The sequence below is a fragment of the Sylvia atricapilla genome, chromosome 10 (genome assembly GCF_009819655.1).
Source record: "Sylvia atricapilla isolate bSylAtr1 chromosome 10, bSylAtr1.pri, whole genome shotgun sequence".
NCBI classification, from domain to species: Eukaryota; Metazoa; Chordata; class Aves; order Passeriformes; family Sylviidae; genus Sylvia; species Sylvia atricapilla.
Window position 1 is genome coordinate 16,917,977 of NC_089149.1, and position 16,699 is coordinate 16,934,675.

The following is a 16,699-nucleotide window of genomic DNA, read 5'->3' on the forward strand; positions in this document are numbered from 1 at the left end:
GGGTGAGGGAGGTGCTGATGCAACCTCCGGCCGCCAGGGGGCGCTGAGTGTGTTGGCACTGAGCGCGGGCGGGCGACAGCGCCCCCTGGCGGCTTGGAGTGAGGCGCGCTGCGCGTCGCCGCCGCTTCCAGGCCACGGAGCTTTGGCATATCCCGTGTACCGGGATCCTCACGGACTCTCCCGTGGATTCCTAGGAATCCACACTGCAAAGGGTGCGTGGCGCTGCGCTGTCCCGGCAGAGTGCGGTGCGAGCAGCAGTGGAGACTCGCTGAGGCGGTGCGCCTCCCCTCAGTGCTGAGTTCTGGCACGGCCGTGGGCAGGGGGCAGGAAGGCCGCGGTTTAACCATGGCGTCTGCGGTGCTGTGGCGCCGCGGGGCCGCTTGGCTGAGGAGCTGCCGGCGGAGGCGGGAGCCGCCGGCCGTGGCCCGGGGCAGGGGCTGCTCCAGCGGCCGGGACGTGGTGCCGACGGGCGAGCGCTACGCGGTGCGGCGGCTGCCCTTCGCCCGGCTGGCCGACAGCGATGTGGCCTTCTTCGAGCGCCTCATGCCCGGCAGGGTCGTCACCGGCGAGGAGGAGGTGCAGCCATTTAACGTGGACTGGCTGAAGTCGGTGCGGGGTAAGCGAGCTGCTTGATGTGCCCGGTTGGTGAAACCTCCTTCCTGCCTCTGTTAATTGCCTGAATAACGAGTTTGCCAAAGGAGATCTCATTTGGATTTATGGCCGATCACGCCTATACATACCATAGAGTTGGAAGGGACCCGTGAGGATTATCGAGTCCAGCTGCTGATCCTGCACAGACACCCCAGCAATCCCAGCATGTGCCTGAGCGCTGTTCACACACTCCTAGAGCTCTGGCAGCCCTGGGGCCGTGCCCATTCCCTGGGGAGCCTGGCCACTGCCCAACCCATCTTTCCCTGTGGTATCCAGCCTAACCCTTTCCTAACACAGCTCCAGCTGTTCCCTCCGGTCCTGTCACTGGTCACCAGAGACCAGATGAGTGCCTGCCCATCCAAAATGAGTTCTTCTCATAAAATTGTTCCTTTAAGAATGACCTGATACCTGGTAAACATAAAAGCTTTTGTAAAAAAGTAATTGAAAACCGCTAACTTAATAATTTATTTTTCTCCTGAGACAAGTTGACTCAGCTAGCAGTTTTGACTGAACCTCAGAAAAGAATATGAAAGGTTTTGGGAGATTTGATTGCAGCCTTCCAGTACCTTAAAGGGGCTTGTAAAAAGGATGGAGACTTTTTTTATGGGCCTGGAGTGACAGGACAAGGGGGAATGGCTTCCCACCGCCAGAGGACAGGGTTAGATGGGATATTGAGAAGAAACTTTACCCTGTGAGGGTGGTGAGGTCCTGGCACAAGTTGTCTGGAGAAGCTGTGGCTGGCACTTTCCTGGAAGTGTCCAAGGCCAGGTTGGACAGGGCTTGGAGCAACCTGGGAGGTGTCTCTGCCCATAGAATGAGATGAACTTTTAGGTCCCTCCAACCCAAATCTTCCTGTGGTTCTAAATTGAGCATTGGGAATTCTCTGTTGCTTCTGTCAAAGATTTAATGAGAATTTAAACCATTTCCCGTTGCACCCAGTGGGAGCCAAGTCTACCTATACATGCAATGTTTTTGCAGGGATTAAAGGGAAAAGCTGCTATTTAAATGTTTGTTGTCAAAGTGGTTGAAATGCCTAACAGTGGAGGAAGTTATTTCCCACCTCATGCTTTCCCACCTGTTTCTTTCTGACCTCTGCAGAGCCACAGGTTGCCTTGAGAGTCCCTTGCTTTCATTGCAGGCTGCAGCCAGCTGGTGTTGAAGCCACAGACAACGACAGAGGTGTCTCAGGTTCTCAGGTAACACACACATTTTCTGCTGAGCTTGGTGCTGAGGAGACCTGGGTTGAGTCAGGGATGATCCAGTGTGTGAAGGGAACTTGTAGGTGTTCAAATACCAATTCCTTAAGCACTGGAGTTGCTGAGGCAGTTTTCTTTGTGACATTTCTGTTCTGATAAATGGCTAAAATTGGGTATTGTATGGGTGCTCAGAAAAGAAAAGTTTTATGAAATATTCATATTTATGAAATATTTTATGAAATATTTTATGAAATATTCAGGAGGGTCTGTTTGAAAAGGTAAAGAAGGTTAGGGCAGAAGTGGACAGTTGGAGGGTCTGTGTTATCCACACTGGTGTGAGCATAGCTCTGGTTGGGCAGTGTTGTGCCAGATGACTGGCTGGGGAGCTGAAAGCTGCAGGAATGTGCTCCTAGCTCTGTTAAAACAAGGATGCAGAGCACAGGAAAGGCAGACAGGGCATCTGAAGGAGCTCTGGTGCTGTGGGGCTCTGTGCCACCCCTTGTGCAGGAGCTGCTGTGAGCTCAGAGAGGATGTGGCAGGTGGAGCAGCTGAGGCACAGGTGCACGTTTGTTGCCTACAGGACACTAATTTCTTGGGAGGAGAAGGGCAGTCATGTCTGAAACCACTGCCAGGGCTGGCTGTCAGAGCCCACCGAGGAGCCCAAGCTGTTAACACAGACTGCTGCAGAAGCAGCTTCTGTAGAAACATAAGCAGTGCTTTCCAGGCAGATGTTGGGTGCCAGATGTGTAGATACACACAGGGCTAACCTCAAGTGTTGGTTCTTTGCTCAGCACTGGACTGAGTTCAGACAGGGGTTGTGCTTTCTCACTTTGTCGTTGAAACTGTCTCCTTCCATCAGTTTGATCTTTCGGTGAAATGCTGCTTAATTTTAAGGAGCACTGTTACAACAGTTGACACTCATGTAGAGGTGAAACTTCTCTGACAGACTGATGATGGCTTTTAAATGCATAACAATTCAAAAACCTCTTTCCTTCCAGGTACTGCAATGAGAAGAACCTAGCAGTGAACCCTCAGGGAGGGAACACAGGCCTTGTTGGGGGCAGCGTTCCTGTCTTTGACGAGATCATTCTCTCCACTGCTCTCATGAACCAGGTCATCAGCTTTGACAAGGTGTCCGGTAAGTATTCCAAGGATGTGGAGCACAGAAATTATTCCCAGGCCACAAAACAGGCATTTTCCTGGGAACAGATAGCAGCAGGATCAGGAGGGTTCAGCCCAGCAGCATCATAAGGAGGTTTGTTTAGATTTGGGGAGTTAGGGGTCAGGCTGGTGTGAGTGTCTCTGTTCAGAAAGGGAGAACAACAGGCAGAGACACACTTAATGTGATTATGTTTTACCAGTCCAGAGTTGTGGATGATGAGATATTGAGGCAATAGCAAAGCTCCCTGAGGTTTGAGAGGGGGGCAGTTCCCTGGAGCATACACAGACTTGTGCATTTAAGCTGAATCCTGGGAAATTTTGAAGGAAGAAGTGGTTGTATCTGCTCATACTGCTCCTGCTTTTTGACGAGGCACCTTCTTCTCGGCCATCAGCCTGTAGCAGGGCGTTTGTGTTCCAGGAATCCTTGTGTGCCAGGCGGGCTGTGTGCTGGAGAGGCTCAATGACTACGTGGAGGAGCAGGGGTTTATCATGCCCCTCGACCTGGGGGCCAAGGGCAGCTGTCACATCGGGGGGAACGTGGCCACCAACGCCGGAGGCTTGCGGCTCTTGAGATACGGCTCCCTGCGAGGGACAGTGCTGGGCCTAGAAGTGGTAAGGCGAGTACCTGGCACTTCCCTTCTCTGTTTAATCCTCTGCTGCTTGCTGCTTCCTGCTCTTCTAACTACCCAGCACACAGACAAGTTCTCTCTAGACTGCCACTCCTATCTTTTCACTTTTGGGCTCTTTTGGGAAGGGTCAGCACGTCTTCATGTGTGTAGCATGTTATTGCTGCTGCAGTTTCCAGCTTCCTGACTTCCAGTGCTTGCTGACAGAGCTGGTGGTAGGTGATTTTCTAATCCAGACAAGTGAAAAGAAGGTAGGGAGAGGTTAGGGGATCCCAGGTTATCTAGGTGGAGTTGGTTCCTCTGAGCAGTGGGTCTCTGGAACACTCTGCTAAATCCATCTTGCATCACTCTCTTGTAGTGGCTGCTCACTCAGGTTTTAATAGAATCATAGAATCACAAACTGGTTTGTGTTGGATGGGACTTTAAAGACCATATTAAGGTTTAAAGCCCATCCCATAACAGACCTGTCTACTTTGAGTTCATTTGGCTACTGGCTGTGTCCTAGAGTTTCTGCTGTTCCTCAGCTGCTCCTGTCCTACAGGCAAGTGCCTTGGGATGTAAAGGCTGGATTAGGAGCTCTAAAAGTTTTCACAGCTGGGAAATTTGGGGAGGGAACAAAATCATGGCTTGGTTTTACTGTGTAGGCTTAGAAAGGAGAGCATTTGTCTGAGGCCACTTTGGCTCTATGTCAAAATAGCCTTTAATAACCTGTTTTGGAGATACTCGGCCTTAATTTAAAGCTCAAGGGGTAGAGGGCTTACTTCATTCTTCCTAACTGTTCACTGTTTCAAGTAGCTTTCCTTGTTTCTGCTGGATAGTGGGAGCTAGGGCTGCAGAGAATGGTTGGTCTGCTCCACCATTAGTAAGAAAAGCAGAGCTAACTGGATCTTCTGTTACTTGTCCTGATGGAAGGAGAGAAGCAAGAGGGAAATATCTACTCAGGTAGGATATAGAGCGGGGGAAGAGCTGGGAATGGAGGAGCAGTGTGGGAATGGGCTGCATCTGTGTCCTCATGCTCACTGTGTCCTCATGCTCAAGGTGAGTCACACTTCCCATCAGCTTGGTCATAGGCAAGTTCATGCCAGCAGATTCCTCCCCAGGTGCTGTGACTGGGCCCCTGTGTTCCCACAGGTGCTGGCTGATGGCTCAGCTCTGGACTGTCTGACCTCTCTGCGCAAAGATAACACGGGCTATGACCTGAAGCAGCTCTTCATTGGATCCGAGGGCACCTTGGGAGTTATCACTGCTGTCTCCATACTCTGTCCTCAGAAGCCTAAGGCTGTGAATGTGGCATTCCTAGGTAGAAGCTGATATTAACGATTTCACACCTGAGTTCAGAGAGGCTGGGAATAGGGATAGAGAGGAGAAAGCATGGCTCAGCCTGCTGAGCTGGACTGCCAGCATCAGCTGGTGTCTGGGAAATAGTGTAGGGCTTTGTGCTAAAATACCTGTGCAGATATTTAATATCTCTTGAAATACGTGCAAGGGCAGGTTGTTCTGTAAGGAAAGTGGAGCCAGGAGCTTAGCAGGGTGAGGACGTAGGCAGGACAGTCCTCTCACTGGTGACTGAGGGCCTGATCTGACAGGCTCAAGAGATGAGCAGGGCAAGACTGTCACAGTAGGTAGAGGCAGCCACCATCCAGGAGTCAGGTGAGTGACAAGGTGATGAGGCAAGGCTGAGAAATCACGTCTGCAGGTCAGGCTCTGGATCAGCAGAGTATGTGGCCAGTCACAGCTGCTTAAAAGCTGCTTCTGGGTGTCCCTCAGCAGGTCCAGAGTTGTTTGTGGCGGCCTTCACTGAGAGATTTTTACTTTGCAGAAACCTCCAAAGGATTTGGGGTGGTGTCTGGCTGTTGGTCCTGATTACTCTCTGTTCTGTCTGAAGGGTGTCAGAGTTTTGCCAAGGTTCTGGAAACATTCACAACCTGCAGAGCCATGCTGGGTGAGATCCTGTCTGCCTATGAGTTCATGGATGAGAAATGCATGGAATTGGTTGAGAAACATCTCAAGCTCTCCTGTCCAGTGGCAGGTACCAGTGATATTCACACTATTATAAACGATGTAGCCAAATTAATAATTAAAGAGATTCTTACTGCTTTATCAAAATCAGTTTTGGAAAATCACAACCAAAACAGTGCCGAGCCCAGGGTTGACACTTGGTCAACTCAGATTTGGACTCTATTGCTCCGAATCCCTCTCAGTTTACAAATTCTACCTTTGCAGGGTCCATTTTTATACAGTTTTCCAATTGAACAGAGGTTTTTTTATTCTTTTGTTGCTCTTATTCTACTAACATATTCATCATATTCATGTTTTCTCTTTTCTTGCTGCGGTCTGATGAAGAATTTTCCAGGAAGGGATGAATACTTGATTCTTTTTACACACATTCAGTTTGGGAGTACGCCCTTAATGACCACATTATCTGATCATAGATGCATTTCGGAGGCTTATCACAAAGTCCGAAGCCGTTGTTACAAAGTCCGAAGTCGTTGCCATCTCCAGAGGCAGCCGATCTTTGCTTGATGCCACCCTCTTTTCTGTTGCAGATAGATTTCTTCCCTTGTACCTGATTGTGGTTTCACAATTGCTGAAATCTTTGATTTTCAAGCTCAAATTATTTTATACCATATATTACAACACTGTAGAAAGGGGCGCTGTACTGCTTGGGGATTTTTAGACTACTTTTAAACACTTCTAAAAAGTGACTAATTTTAAAAAGTTGACTCACTGACTTTTTAAAAGTTGATGATTGTGTGGGCATCCCTCATCATGTTTGGATCTATAGATCCATTCCAAACACCTTTTATCTTTGAAGATGAGACTTTTTGCTTGTATTTGTCCTCACAAAACAACTAGCTTTCTGGAAAGTGGTTGCTTAATAAAAGATCACTAGTGTCAGTGAAGTGCCCTACAGATAGAAGACTGCCCTCCCTGGCACCAGACAGTCTGGGCACATAACATGTGGGGAAAGCTCCAAAAACTGCCCTGAATTTCTCTGTTTTGCCCCAGAGCATCTACATACTTTTTTCTCCCTCATTCTCAGACAGCCCTTTTTATGTTTTGATTGAAACTTCGGGCTCCAACTCAAGTCACGATGAAGAAAAGTTGAACAACTTCCTAGAACAGGCCATGGCTTCTGGCTTGGTCACTGATGGAACTGTGGCAACGGACGATAAGAAAATAAAGGCAAGTCAGTATTTCCTCTCGCACAAATCTCTTTGACATGGATTTGTATTTCATATAGGGAAGTGTTCAGACTCAGCTTGGTATATGCATGGAACCCAAGAGCTGCTTGGTTTATGTGGATTTCTGTGATCCTTGATTCCTCAGGGGCTGTGGAGCCTGCGGGAGAGAATCACCGAGGCCCTCACTCATGACGGTTATGTGTACAAGTACGATGTCTCCCTGCCTGTGGGAAAGCTCTATGACCTTGTGGCTGATACGAGGGCTCGGCTGGGACAAAATGCCAAAAACGTGGTGGGCTATGGCCACTTGGGTAAGTGGAGTGCAAGAAAAGGAGGTGATGGCCCTTCTGTGCTGTGGGTGACAGGCATAAATTGAGGGCTGTGGAAGAGGAAGGTGCATCAGGATCTCTGTGTTTGAATTTCACTTATTTCAGACTGTTTTCCACATATTGTTGGCAGGTTGCTGGCCAGTGAGCCACAGAACTGGTCATCTGTATCCTCTTGCTGTGTACTTTCTATTTAAATATGTAATTTGTTCAGTTGGGCCATTAATTTGGTTGATGTTCTTAGACACATTTGGCAGATAACCACTTGTCCAAGTGATTAATCCTACTGGAAATTAGTTTTTTGTGAGCCACTAACCCTCCAACAGAGAGTGATAGTGATACAAGCACAGAAAGGCTTATAGATTTGTCACATGCTGGGAAACTGATCTGATTTTACAAGCAGGTAAATTGATTGTTTAGCAGAATGTTCTGTTACAAAAAACCCACTGGAACACTCTTAAGCACACTTGATCAGGGATCATTTGAAAGACAACGTTGCATGACAAAGGCTCCCTGTTGGTAGCTCTTTGAGGACTAAGCTGTGTGTTGTGAGGGTTTGCTAGGATGCGGGAGGAGGATGAGTAAGTTGTATTTATCTTTGTGTATTTTGTCTTTTGGAGTACCCACCAATTCTGGAGCTTAATGAAATACTGTCACACACAGTGGCAAAAGGAGAAATTGTTCTGCTTTCTTTGTTTCTGTTGACTTGGTGCCAAAGCACATTTAGAGCATTGCACAAACATAATAAGGAGAGAAAAAGTGATGAAGGGCTATGTCAGAATCTAATGATCATTATGAAATGCCATGGGGAAAGTCTTTGCCATTGCATCACGGTGGTGGCACAATCATTAATGCAGCACAGTGGGAATTTTAAAATAACAGAAGTCAGAGTTTGAAAGTAGCTTAACTCAGAACCCTTGCTCAAATACTGCACTGGGAGCATGGAAAAGCAACAGTCCTCTCTGAATTATTTATGCACAGAGAGGCTGACGTTTGTAGGACAGTGAACTTGTCCTTTTGGCACAGTTTGCAGACTGACAAAGGCCCTATTGTTTGAGAACTTGGAAGGGTCAGGAATGAGTATCCATTGCAGGTTTTTCTCCCAGACCCACCTGTGCAATATTTTCTTCCAGGAGATGGCAACTTGCACTTGAACATCACAGCTGAGTCCTACAGCCATTCCCTGCTGGATGCCATCGAGCCCTTTGTGTATGAGTGGACTGCCAGATGCAGTGGGAGCATCAGTGCAGAGCACGGGCTGGGCTTCAAGAAGAAGCAGTTCATTCAGTACAGCAAACCACGTGAGGCAGTGGTGCTCATGCAGCAGTTCAAAGCCATGCTGGACCCCAAAGGGATCCTCAACCCCTACAAGACGTTGCCCTCGGCTCCCGAGGGGGGCACGTGCTGAGGAGCCAGCAGAGCAGGGCAGCTCCAGCTCTGCACCTGCACTTGAGCCATAAACACACTGGATCAACCAGCACGTGGAGTGCTCCGTGTTTGATGTTGTTAGTGGGACAGAACAAGTAAAGGAATGTGGTTGCTCTTTTTAGGGGCGCCTGCTCTTGCTGAAGAACGCACTGCTGAGTTTCCTACTTAGTCTGAATATTGAAACCAAACACAGAGATACTGTGTGTGTGTATGAGCACCCCAACTCTCTCTCCCCTTGGGTTTACTCTGGTTTATCAGTGACAACAGCCAAAGGAGACATTTTCTCACTTGGGCTGTGGAAGTGAAGCATCAAAGACACAGGAGACCTGTGGATGCAAGTCTTCCAAGTGAGGATGTTGCTCTTCCTCATATGTTTAATCTAATACACTTATTCCACACCCACAACAGCGTCTGGTTATGGCTTCTTTAGTGATGCCACCTCCAAGCTGTCCCAAATAAGCATTCATGTTGTCCCATGTACAGGTTTGCAGTGCTGGAAGGACTGACCAGAGAAGAGAGGGTGCTGGAGACCCAGCTTCTGGATTTTATTAACTGGAGGGAAAATACCAGCAGCCAGGCTGAGGGAGGTGGTCCCAACTCTCCTGCCTGGCCAGAGGAAAGCTCTGGGCATGCCAGTACTTCCTGCTTCCTTGACTTTCAGTCTGTTCTTCACAGCAAATCATGATTTGCTCTAGCAGAGAGGTATAAAATTATCTCTCTCAACCTGACTGGGTAATACCTGGGATAACCTGGAGTGGTAATCTAAAAGGATGGGGCTTGGAGCAACCTGTTCTAGTGGAAGGTGCCTCTGCCCATGGCAGAGAAGTAGAATGAGATGGGTTTTAAGATCCCTTCTAACCCAAGCCATTCTGTGACTCTGTGCTGGGAGAGTCTCTGGAGAGACAAGAGGGCAACAGAGTGCTCTGCACAGCTACACCACTGGGCAATGCCAGAGGGATCTGCACAGATACACCACTGGGCAATGCCAGAGGGATCTGCACAGATACACCACTGGGCAATGCCAGAGGGATCTGCACAGATACACCACTGGGCAATGCCAGAGGGATCTGCACACAGATACACCACTGGGCAATGCCAGAGGGATCTGCACACAGATACACCACTGGGCAATGCCAGAGGGATCTGCACACAGATACACCACTGGGCAATGCCAGAGGGATCTGCACACAGATACACCACTGGGCAGTGCCAGAGGGATCTGCACACAGATACACCACTGGGCAATGCCAGTGGGATCTACACAGATACACCACTGGGCAATGCCAGAGGGATCTGCACACAGATACACCACTGGGCAATGCCAGAGGGATCTGCACAGATACACCACTGGGCAATGCCAGAGGGATCTGCACAGATACACCACTGGGCAATGCCAGAGGGATCTGCACACAGATACACCACTGGGCAATGCCAGAGGGAGCTGCACAGATACACCACTGGGCAATGCCAGAGGGGTCTGCACACAGATACACCACTGGGCAATGCCAGAGGGATCTGCACACTGATACACCACTGGGCAATGCCAGAGGGATCTGCACACAGATACACCACTGGGCAATGCCAGAGGGATCTGCACACAGATACACCACTGGGCAATGCCAGAGGGGTCTGCACAGATACACCACTGGGCAATGCCAGTGGCACAGAATTAGTAAGTCCAGCTGCTGGATTCTGCACCCAGGGTGAGCTGGGTGAGGAGTGGCTGGGGAGCAGCACTGCTGGAAGGACCTGGGGGTGCTGCTTAGCAGCAGCTCAGGAGGAACCAAGGCCAGCAGGGCAAATGCCATCCTGGGGGCACCTGACACAGCATGGGCAGGGATCAGGGAGGGGATCAGGGTCTGGCTGTGCTCAGCACTGGGGGGCCTCACCCAGAGCCCTCAGGGTCAGAGATGATGGGGAGGTGCTGGAGTGTGTCCAGAAAAGGAGAACGACTCTGGGGCTGGAAGGTATGACCTGGGAGGAGGCTGAGGGCTCTGAGTTTGTCTGGTTTGGAGAGAAGGAGGCTGAGGGACAACCTTATCCTTCCTGAGGAGGGAGCATGAAGAGGGAAGTGCTGATCTCATGGGAATGCTGATCTCAAAGCAGGGCCAGAGGAGGTTCAGGCTGGACATTAGGAAGTGTTTCTTTATAGAGCACATAATCAAATACTGCACCAGGCTTCCTGGAGAGGGGGTTGATACCCCTCAGTGGGTATCAGACTGTCAGTGTTTAAGAGGCATTTGAGCAGTGGTGTAATTTTAGGGCAGCCCTGAACTGGCAAGGCACATGGACCAGATGATTTTCCTAAGTTCCTTCCAGCTGAACTATTCTACTCTAACTTGGGAGAGTTTTGTTGATTTTGGCATTTGGTTTTATGTACTACAGTCTGTTTTTTAATTTATGGTTTGTTGTACAAAACCACATTGTCACCCATCTGCTACAGAGGGCACTGAGACATTCATCTTCCGGCTTACTTGGTGTATTTACTGATATGTGTCACTCTTAATCCAGGCTCTGTTGTATCCAGATGAAGCAGGTAGTGATAATTAAAGAGCATGGGGATATTTGCCAAAGGTAAATAATGTCACTAACTTGACAACGTTTTACAACAAAAGGATGTTTTATATCAACATGGGCAGAGCAGTGGATGTCAGCAAAGCCTTTGACGCTCTTTCCCGCAATATTCTTCAGGCTAGACAGGGATTTGAGTGGGCTGGCCTAATGGAAGGTGTTCCCTGCCCAGTGGCATGGGAGTTGGAACAAGATGAGCTTCCAACCCAAACCTTCCTGTGATTCTGTGATTCTCCTGGACTGCTGGGTGGGCTGTGGGACAGGCAATAAGCTGGCTCAGACTGTTTTCACAGGGTGCCAGTTGATGGACTTTACTCAAGTCTACTACTTTGGGAAGCCTTACTGGATTCCCTGAGAGTAGGAAAGGTGGTATCTTATGCAGTACCCATCTTCTATTCTACCTGCTTTTCAGTGATGTTGGCTCTTCCACAGAGCAGTGAAATAAATGTTATGTCCAGAGCCTTGATCTTCGAAGAAAAACCATCCTAAAGAGTGTCTTCTGTTTTAGAAGACACAATGTCTACAAGGCTGCATGCTGCCAGATTGCACTAAGGGTGGTGGCTTGTGCTCAGCAACATGTTGCAATGCCCTTCTCATTACAGTTCTAAGATCACACCTCTCTCAATTTGGCCACATGGATGGTTTTGACAGAAATACCTCCATGTGTTCCATGGCCTGTATCTAGTCCTGCTCTCCACTCTTGTCCATTGAACCCTTTCTCTCCACTGGTGCACTCCCCACCTCTCTCTTCATCCCTTAGGATGAGTCAGACTGGAGCTGATTGTCCACTGGAGTGAAGTGACGTGAGCAATGCTATCATTTTCAAAGAGGAAGAATTTTGTCATGGAAATGGTGGTCAGGCATTGGAAGGGGCTTCCCAAGGAGATGGTGGAGTCCCCATCCCTGAAGGTGTTCAAGGAATACCTGGATGTGGCACTCAGTGCTCTGGGCTGATTACAGAGTTGGGATTGGTCACAGACTGAACTCAATGGTCTTGAAGGTCTCTTCCAACCCAAATGCTTTTGGAATTCTGTGGAAAGAGCAGACAGCCTGTCCAGCACAGCCAGCCTGTGCTGCTTGGGTGTGGGGTGCTGAAAAAATATGGGAAGCCCACGATGTCATTGGAAGAGAAATATGCAGGATTTGCTTTCTGCCAGGATAGGCTGATGCAGCTAGTTCTTTCCAGATCATACTGTTTATATCTTCTGTCCTTTTCCTGCACCATTCTTTCTTTTTTCACCCCTAAACTACTGACAATCACTGTGTAAAATACAGACTTTCCCACGTGAAAGGCTCTTTTCGGGAAGCAGAACTTTCCATAATTCTCTTTTTCAGCTGTGTACAGAGAGGGTGCTCAGGAGGGAGACACACAACCCTGTGCTGTGGCTGGGGAAGTTCTGGCACAGCTCCATTTAACCATCTTCTCCTTACACATGAAGATCCTAAAGCTCCACGTAAGTTTTGCTGTTTCACTAAACAATAGAGCAGTTCCCTGAGGGAATACAAGGGAGTGTTAGTGTAGGGTCATTTTATATCTTTCCTAGACCTTACTTCTGTGTTCTAAGGGATGCTTTCACATAGTGGTGTACTGTTGTTTGTAGGAGGGAGAGACAGGCTATGTACGTGTATGTGTATTTTTAGAAAGAATCATTGTGACAGGAATTTCTTGTCCAAAATTCTAGTTTTTCTGAGACAGACCTAAATACTAGAATGCTGTGGGTGGTCCGCACTTAGAACCAATCATCTTCTGGCACAGTTGGCTCTCTCTACTGGTTTTGCGTCTCTCTGTACAAATTTATGGTTGGGATAGAGTTAATTTTCTTCACAGTGGCCAGTCTGGGTCTCTGTTTGGATCAGCAGTGGAAGCACAGGAATGTTGTAGCTGTTGCTGAGTGGTGCTTGCGCAACATCAAGGTCTTTTCTGCTCCTCACCCTGCCCCACCAGCGTGGGGCTGGGGTGTGCAAGGAGCTGGGAAGGGACACAGCCGGCCCTGACTGACCACAGAGGTCTCCCTCACTGTAGGAGGCCGAGCTCAGCAATAAAAGCTGAGGAGGAAGGAGGAAGGGGGGTGTTCCCAAGTCACCGTTATGCGTGATGGAGCCCAGCTTTCCTGGGATGGCCAAACACCTGCCTGCGGTGGGAAGCAGGGAAGGAATTCCTTTTGGTTTGTCTGCATGTGCAGGTTCTGCTTTGCCTGTTCAACTGCCCACGAGTTTTTGCATCTCCACTTTCTGATTCTCCCCCTCCTGCTGCAAGGGGCCGACCACTCCCAGGGCCTGACCCCCAACAGGAAGCAGAGGCAGGATGGAGTGATGAATCACACCTCAGCCTCCTGTGTCACCTGGCTGCCCTTCCCTGCCCCAGTCTCTGAGCAGCCCACCTCTACATGAAGGCAAGTATTCGTGCCTGGCACCTTCTTTTGTTTTTTCTTTTTTTTTTCTTTTTTTCTGGTGTAACCAAAGCTGATGATTCATGTACAACACCCCAGGAGAGAGCAATGAATCAATTGTAAAAGTGTAAAAAAATGGGCTTTTGTTGTCCGTGGGCTCTACCAGCTCCTGAGCGAGAAATGGCACAGCTGACGTGTGTAATGTAACAGGAGAAAGAGGTCGCTGAAATGTCCCCCCCCACTGCTAGCAGCAGCTGGTGCTATGCCAAGAGTAACCCTAGAAATTCTCCATAAAAGAGCACATTGACTCAGGTTCTACCAAGAAACTCAAGGAAAGCAACCCTACACCTTGCTAATCTTTGCATCTTGGTAAGTGCTGGAATTGGGGCTGGTCTGGGGAAGCTGTGATTTAAAAAGAAATGCTGTGTATTTGGGTGCTCTGGAAGTGTAGCAAGGTAGGCGAAGGATCCTGGAGTGCTGAGGATTTGGCTGTTGGTGGGGCACGTTGGGCCAACAGCTTACAAGGGTTAGAAAGCTGGCACTGTGTGTAGGGAGGGAAAGGGGACCACCAGGAGGTGCATGGAACACAGCATGGCTATAAAAGACCAAAGAAACAACTCAATCGCCCCTAATCCAGGCTGGGGTATGTGAGTACCCTTTTAGTTGCCCAAATGAGGAGAGCATTGGCTTCATCCCTGTATGGGGAGTGGGGAGATGAGCCCACCTCCAGACGTGCAGGACAGATTCTGCTCTCTCAGGGCAAACAGCAGCCATCAAACCCAGTTTGTGAAGTGCTGGTGTACAGCAGCCTCAGTGGAATCTTAAAATTCTGGCGCAATATGAATTGTAACCGTTGTTAGTAACACCAAAGATAAAGCATAAAATAATGCATCTTTAGGGGCAGAATTTCTCTGTCTCAAGGCCTGGATACAGCCAAGTCTGTTAAGCTCTTAAACCTCCAGCTACAATAATTGCTTTTTTGCCAAAAAGTTTGAAGTCTAAATGTTTGAAGAGGAATTTTCTGTAGCTGAACACCATTCCTTTTTTGCTGTTGTCCCTAATTTGCTCTTGCCAAATGTGTCTGGCAGGGTATTCCTGTCCTTACCCACCGAGCAAGGAGCAGATAAAAGGGGCAGCAGGCACTGACCGTGGCCCCTGGGAATGTGATGTTGTGCAGGGTGACAAAGGTCCAGTGCCCCCCACGAGCTCCCTGCTCGGATCCTGCTGTGAGCCCCTGACGCCTCCCTCCTGCAGCCAGGAGAGAAAGGGATCCCCTCTAAGGAATCTCAGTTAAACCTTTCCTTCCCGCCAAAGCTGCTGAGAACGCTGTATCCCGAGGCAGCTCTTTATACCTGTGTTGAGTCCTACCATACCAGCGCTTTTCATGGCTTATTAATTAACTCCCACCCACTTCTGGGAACACCTAGCCACTCCCTTTGTCCTCACCTATCCCAGCCATTTATAGCTGTGAAGGGATTCTAGAAATAGAGACGTGATCACTAAGAGCCAGAGGAGACAAATAGGCACTGTAGTCGATTTGCAAAGGAGATATTTCCCAGCTCGCAGCAGAATGAAAAGCCCTGGGAGCACTCCAAGGTAAGGGCAGAGGGAGCTGGGTGCTCGGGGTGCCGAACTAAAACTTGCTTTGCAGGAAGGTCTGGTTCAAGTAATCCCTGGAAGTTGTTAATAACCTATAGTTAGTTACAATTTGCTCCAGGGAAGGGATTCATTTTGCCGTTAGTATTTCTTTCCAGGTCCTTTAATTTAAAAGAATCTTGTTAGTTTGATGCAGATGTCTCTTATTTTCGGCTGAAGCCAAAGGAACAAGAAGGGGGTCTCAAGCCTTAAAGCATCTATACCTGCATCTCTAAGAGAGGTCATTTTCCATGTTTTCTTCCCAGAGGGGAGATAGCACAAGCTGGACAAGCAAGTGAAACCTCTGGCACCAGCCCTGCCACGTGCTCCGTCAGTTTTTTTGGCTTCTTAGAATTTTGTGTCTTAGCAATCAGCTCCCAAATACTTCTCAAAGGTTTTTCAGGCTCATTCAGGCTAACTTCAGTGCAACATTTGAGTTGGGATTTTCTCTTCTGAACTTTGCTTCGCCTGAGCTTAGAGGTGTTTCCAACCTAAACAATTCCATGATGCTGTGCAGGTCAGGGACTTGCAGTGTTGTGACAAAGTGGGGTATGTGACACTAAGGGAACACAGCTTAGAGCTCCCACAGAGATATGCCAAGGTGGTGGGGGCCAAGCAGGGGTGAAACCCCAGGGCAGGTTTGCAGACATAGAATATTCTGAGCTGGGAGAGATCCACAGGAATCATTGAGTGCAACTCCCAGTTCTGCAAAGGACAACCCCAAATACCACAGCAAGTGCGTGAGAGCATTCTCCAAATGCTTCTTGATATTCTCATTATTTCCATTACATGTATTTGAAGCATAAAGATCCTGAAGTGTAATCATACTCGGCAGACTTTCAAACAGTTGTCATGTGTTACTTATTCCAGAATGAGTACTGGAAGCAAGGTCTGATAGCAAATCCCACAATGGCCCTATGCTGTTTTCTGGGAGAGCAGTCACACTGTGTATGCTCTCTCAGAAAACTGTGTGTGCTCCAGGTGAAGATCCTACACGATTTCTGTCAGTAAAACCCCTATGTTGTGGTTTGAAAACAAACCAAGTAAGAGGCTTTAAGTCAGGAATAAAATTTAATGAGAAGAAAAGGAAAATAAAATAGAATAAAATAAAATAAATACAAAAAGAAAAAAACAGTGACAGAATCAGAATACAACCTGATTAGGGTGATGGAAACAGTCTAGATGAGGTGGTTTTCTTGAAACAGAAATCTTGTAGAAAGGTCTGGTAGCTCCGGTCCTCTGGGAATCCAGTGGGTGAGGGCTGCCTCTACTGTCTCAAATCCCAGCTTATATAACTCCCAGAGGGAGTTATCTCTGAGTCATGCAGAAGGCATTGGTGGGCCATTAACTGAAGATGGTGATAGAATACATCTTAAACTACAACCCAGGACACCCTAGAACATTTCAAGAGTTCGTTTCTTTCCAAGCACAAGATGCGCAGAAATGATGGAAGCTTGTTGTAAGAGGAGGGAAAGGTGCCTAAGTTTGCTCTGTGAGAGATTTTTTTGTTCAGACACCTTATTCCCACAG

At 48.4% G+C, this 16,699-nt stretch overlaps 1 protein-coding gene across 6 annotated transcripts; it reads left to right on the top strand.

The window, feature by feature from the left end:
• Window positions 1-345: 345 nt before the first annotated feature.
• On the top strand, window positions 346-8,692 carry D2HGDH (D-2-hydroxyglutarate dehydrogenase). 6 transcript variants are annotated; one of them, XM_066326121.1, is made up of 9 exons: window positions 346-616; window positions 1,790-1,847; window positions 2,846-2,985; window positions 3,427-3,620; window positions 4,766-4,934; window positions 5,520-5,663; window positions 6,678-6,820; window positions 6,965-7,130; window positions 8,279-8,692. In XM_066326121.1, the coding sequence occupies exons 1-9, from the start codon at window positions 346-348 to the stop codon at window positions 8,551-8,553; spliced, it is 1,560 nt and encodes a 519-aa protein (XP_066182218.1). In that variant the 3' UTR covers window positions 8,554-8,692. The 6 variants fall into 6 exon arrangements, with proteins under 6 accessions (XP_066182218.1, XP_066182219.1, XP_066182221.1 ...); XM_066326122.1 differs by having other exon boundaries at window positions 497-616; window positions 1,750-1,847; XM_066326124.1 differs by having other exon boundaries at window positions 497-616; window positions 1,750-1,847; window positions 2,846-2,960.
• The last annotated feature ends 8,007 nt before the right edge of the window (window positions 8,693-16,699 follow it).

What these genes read in the sequence shown, in the direction of transcription:
- D2HGDH (XM_066326121.1), top strand. Translation starts at nt 346, where the DNA reads ATGGCGTCTGCGGTGCTGTGGCGCCGCGGGGCCGCTTGGCTGAGGAGC. An exon ending in GAGGTGTCTCAGGTTCTCAG is followed by an intron (nt 1,848 to 2,845) that starts GTAACACACACA and finishes CTTTCCTTCCAG; the next exon opens with GTACTGCAATGAGAAGAACC. An exon ending in CAGCTTTGACAAGGTGTCCG is followed by an intron (nt 2,986 to 3,426) that starts GTAAGTATTCCA and finishes TTTGTGTTCCAG; the next exon opens with GAATCCTTGTGTGCCAGGCG.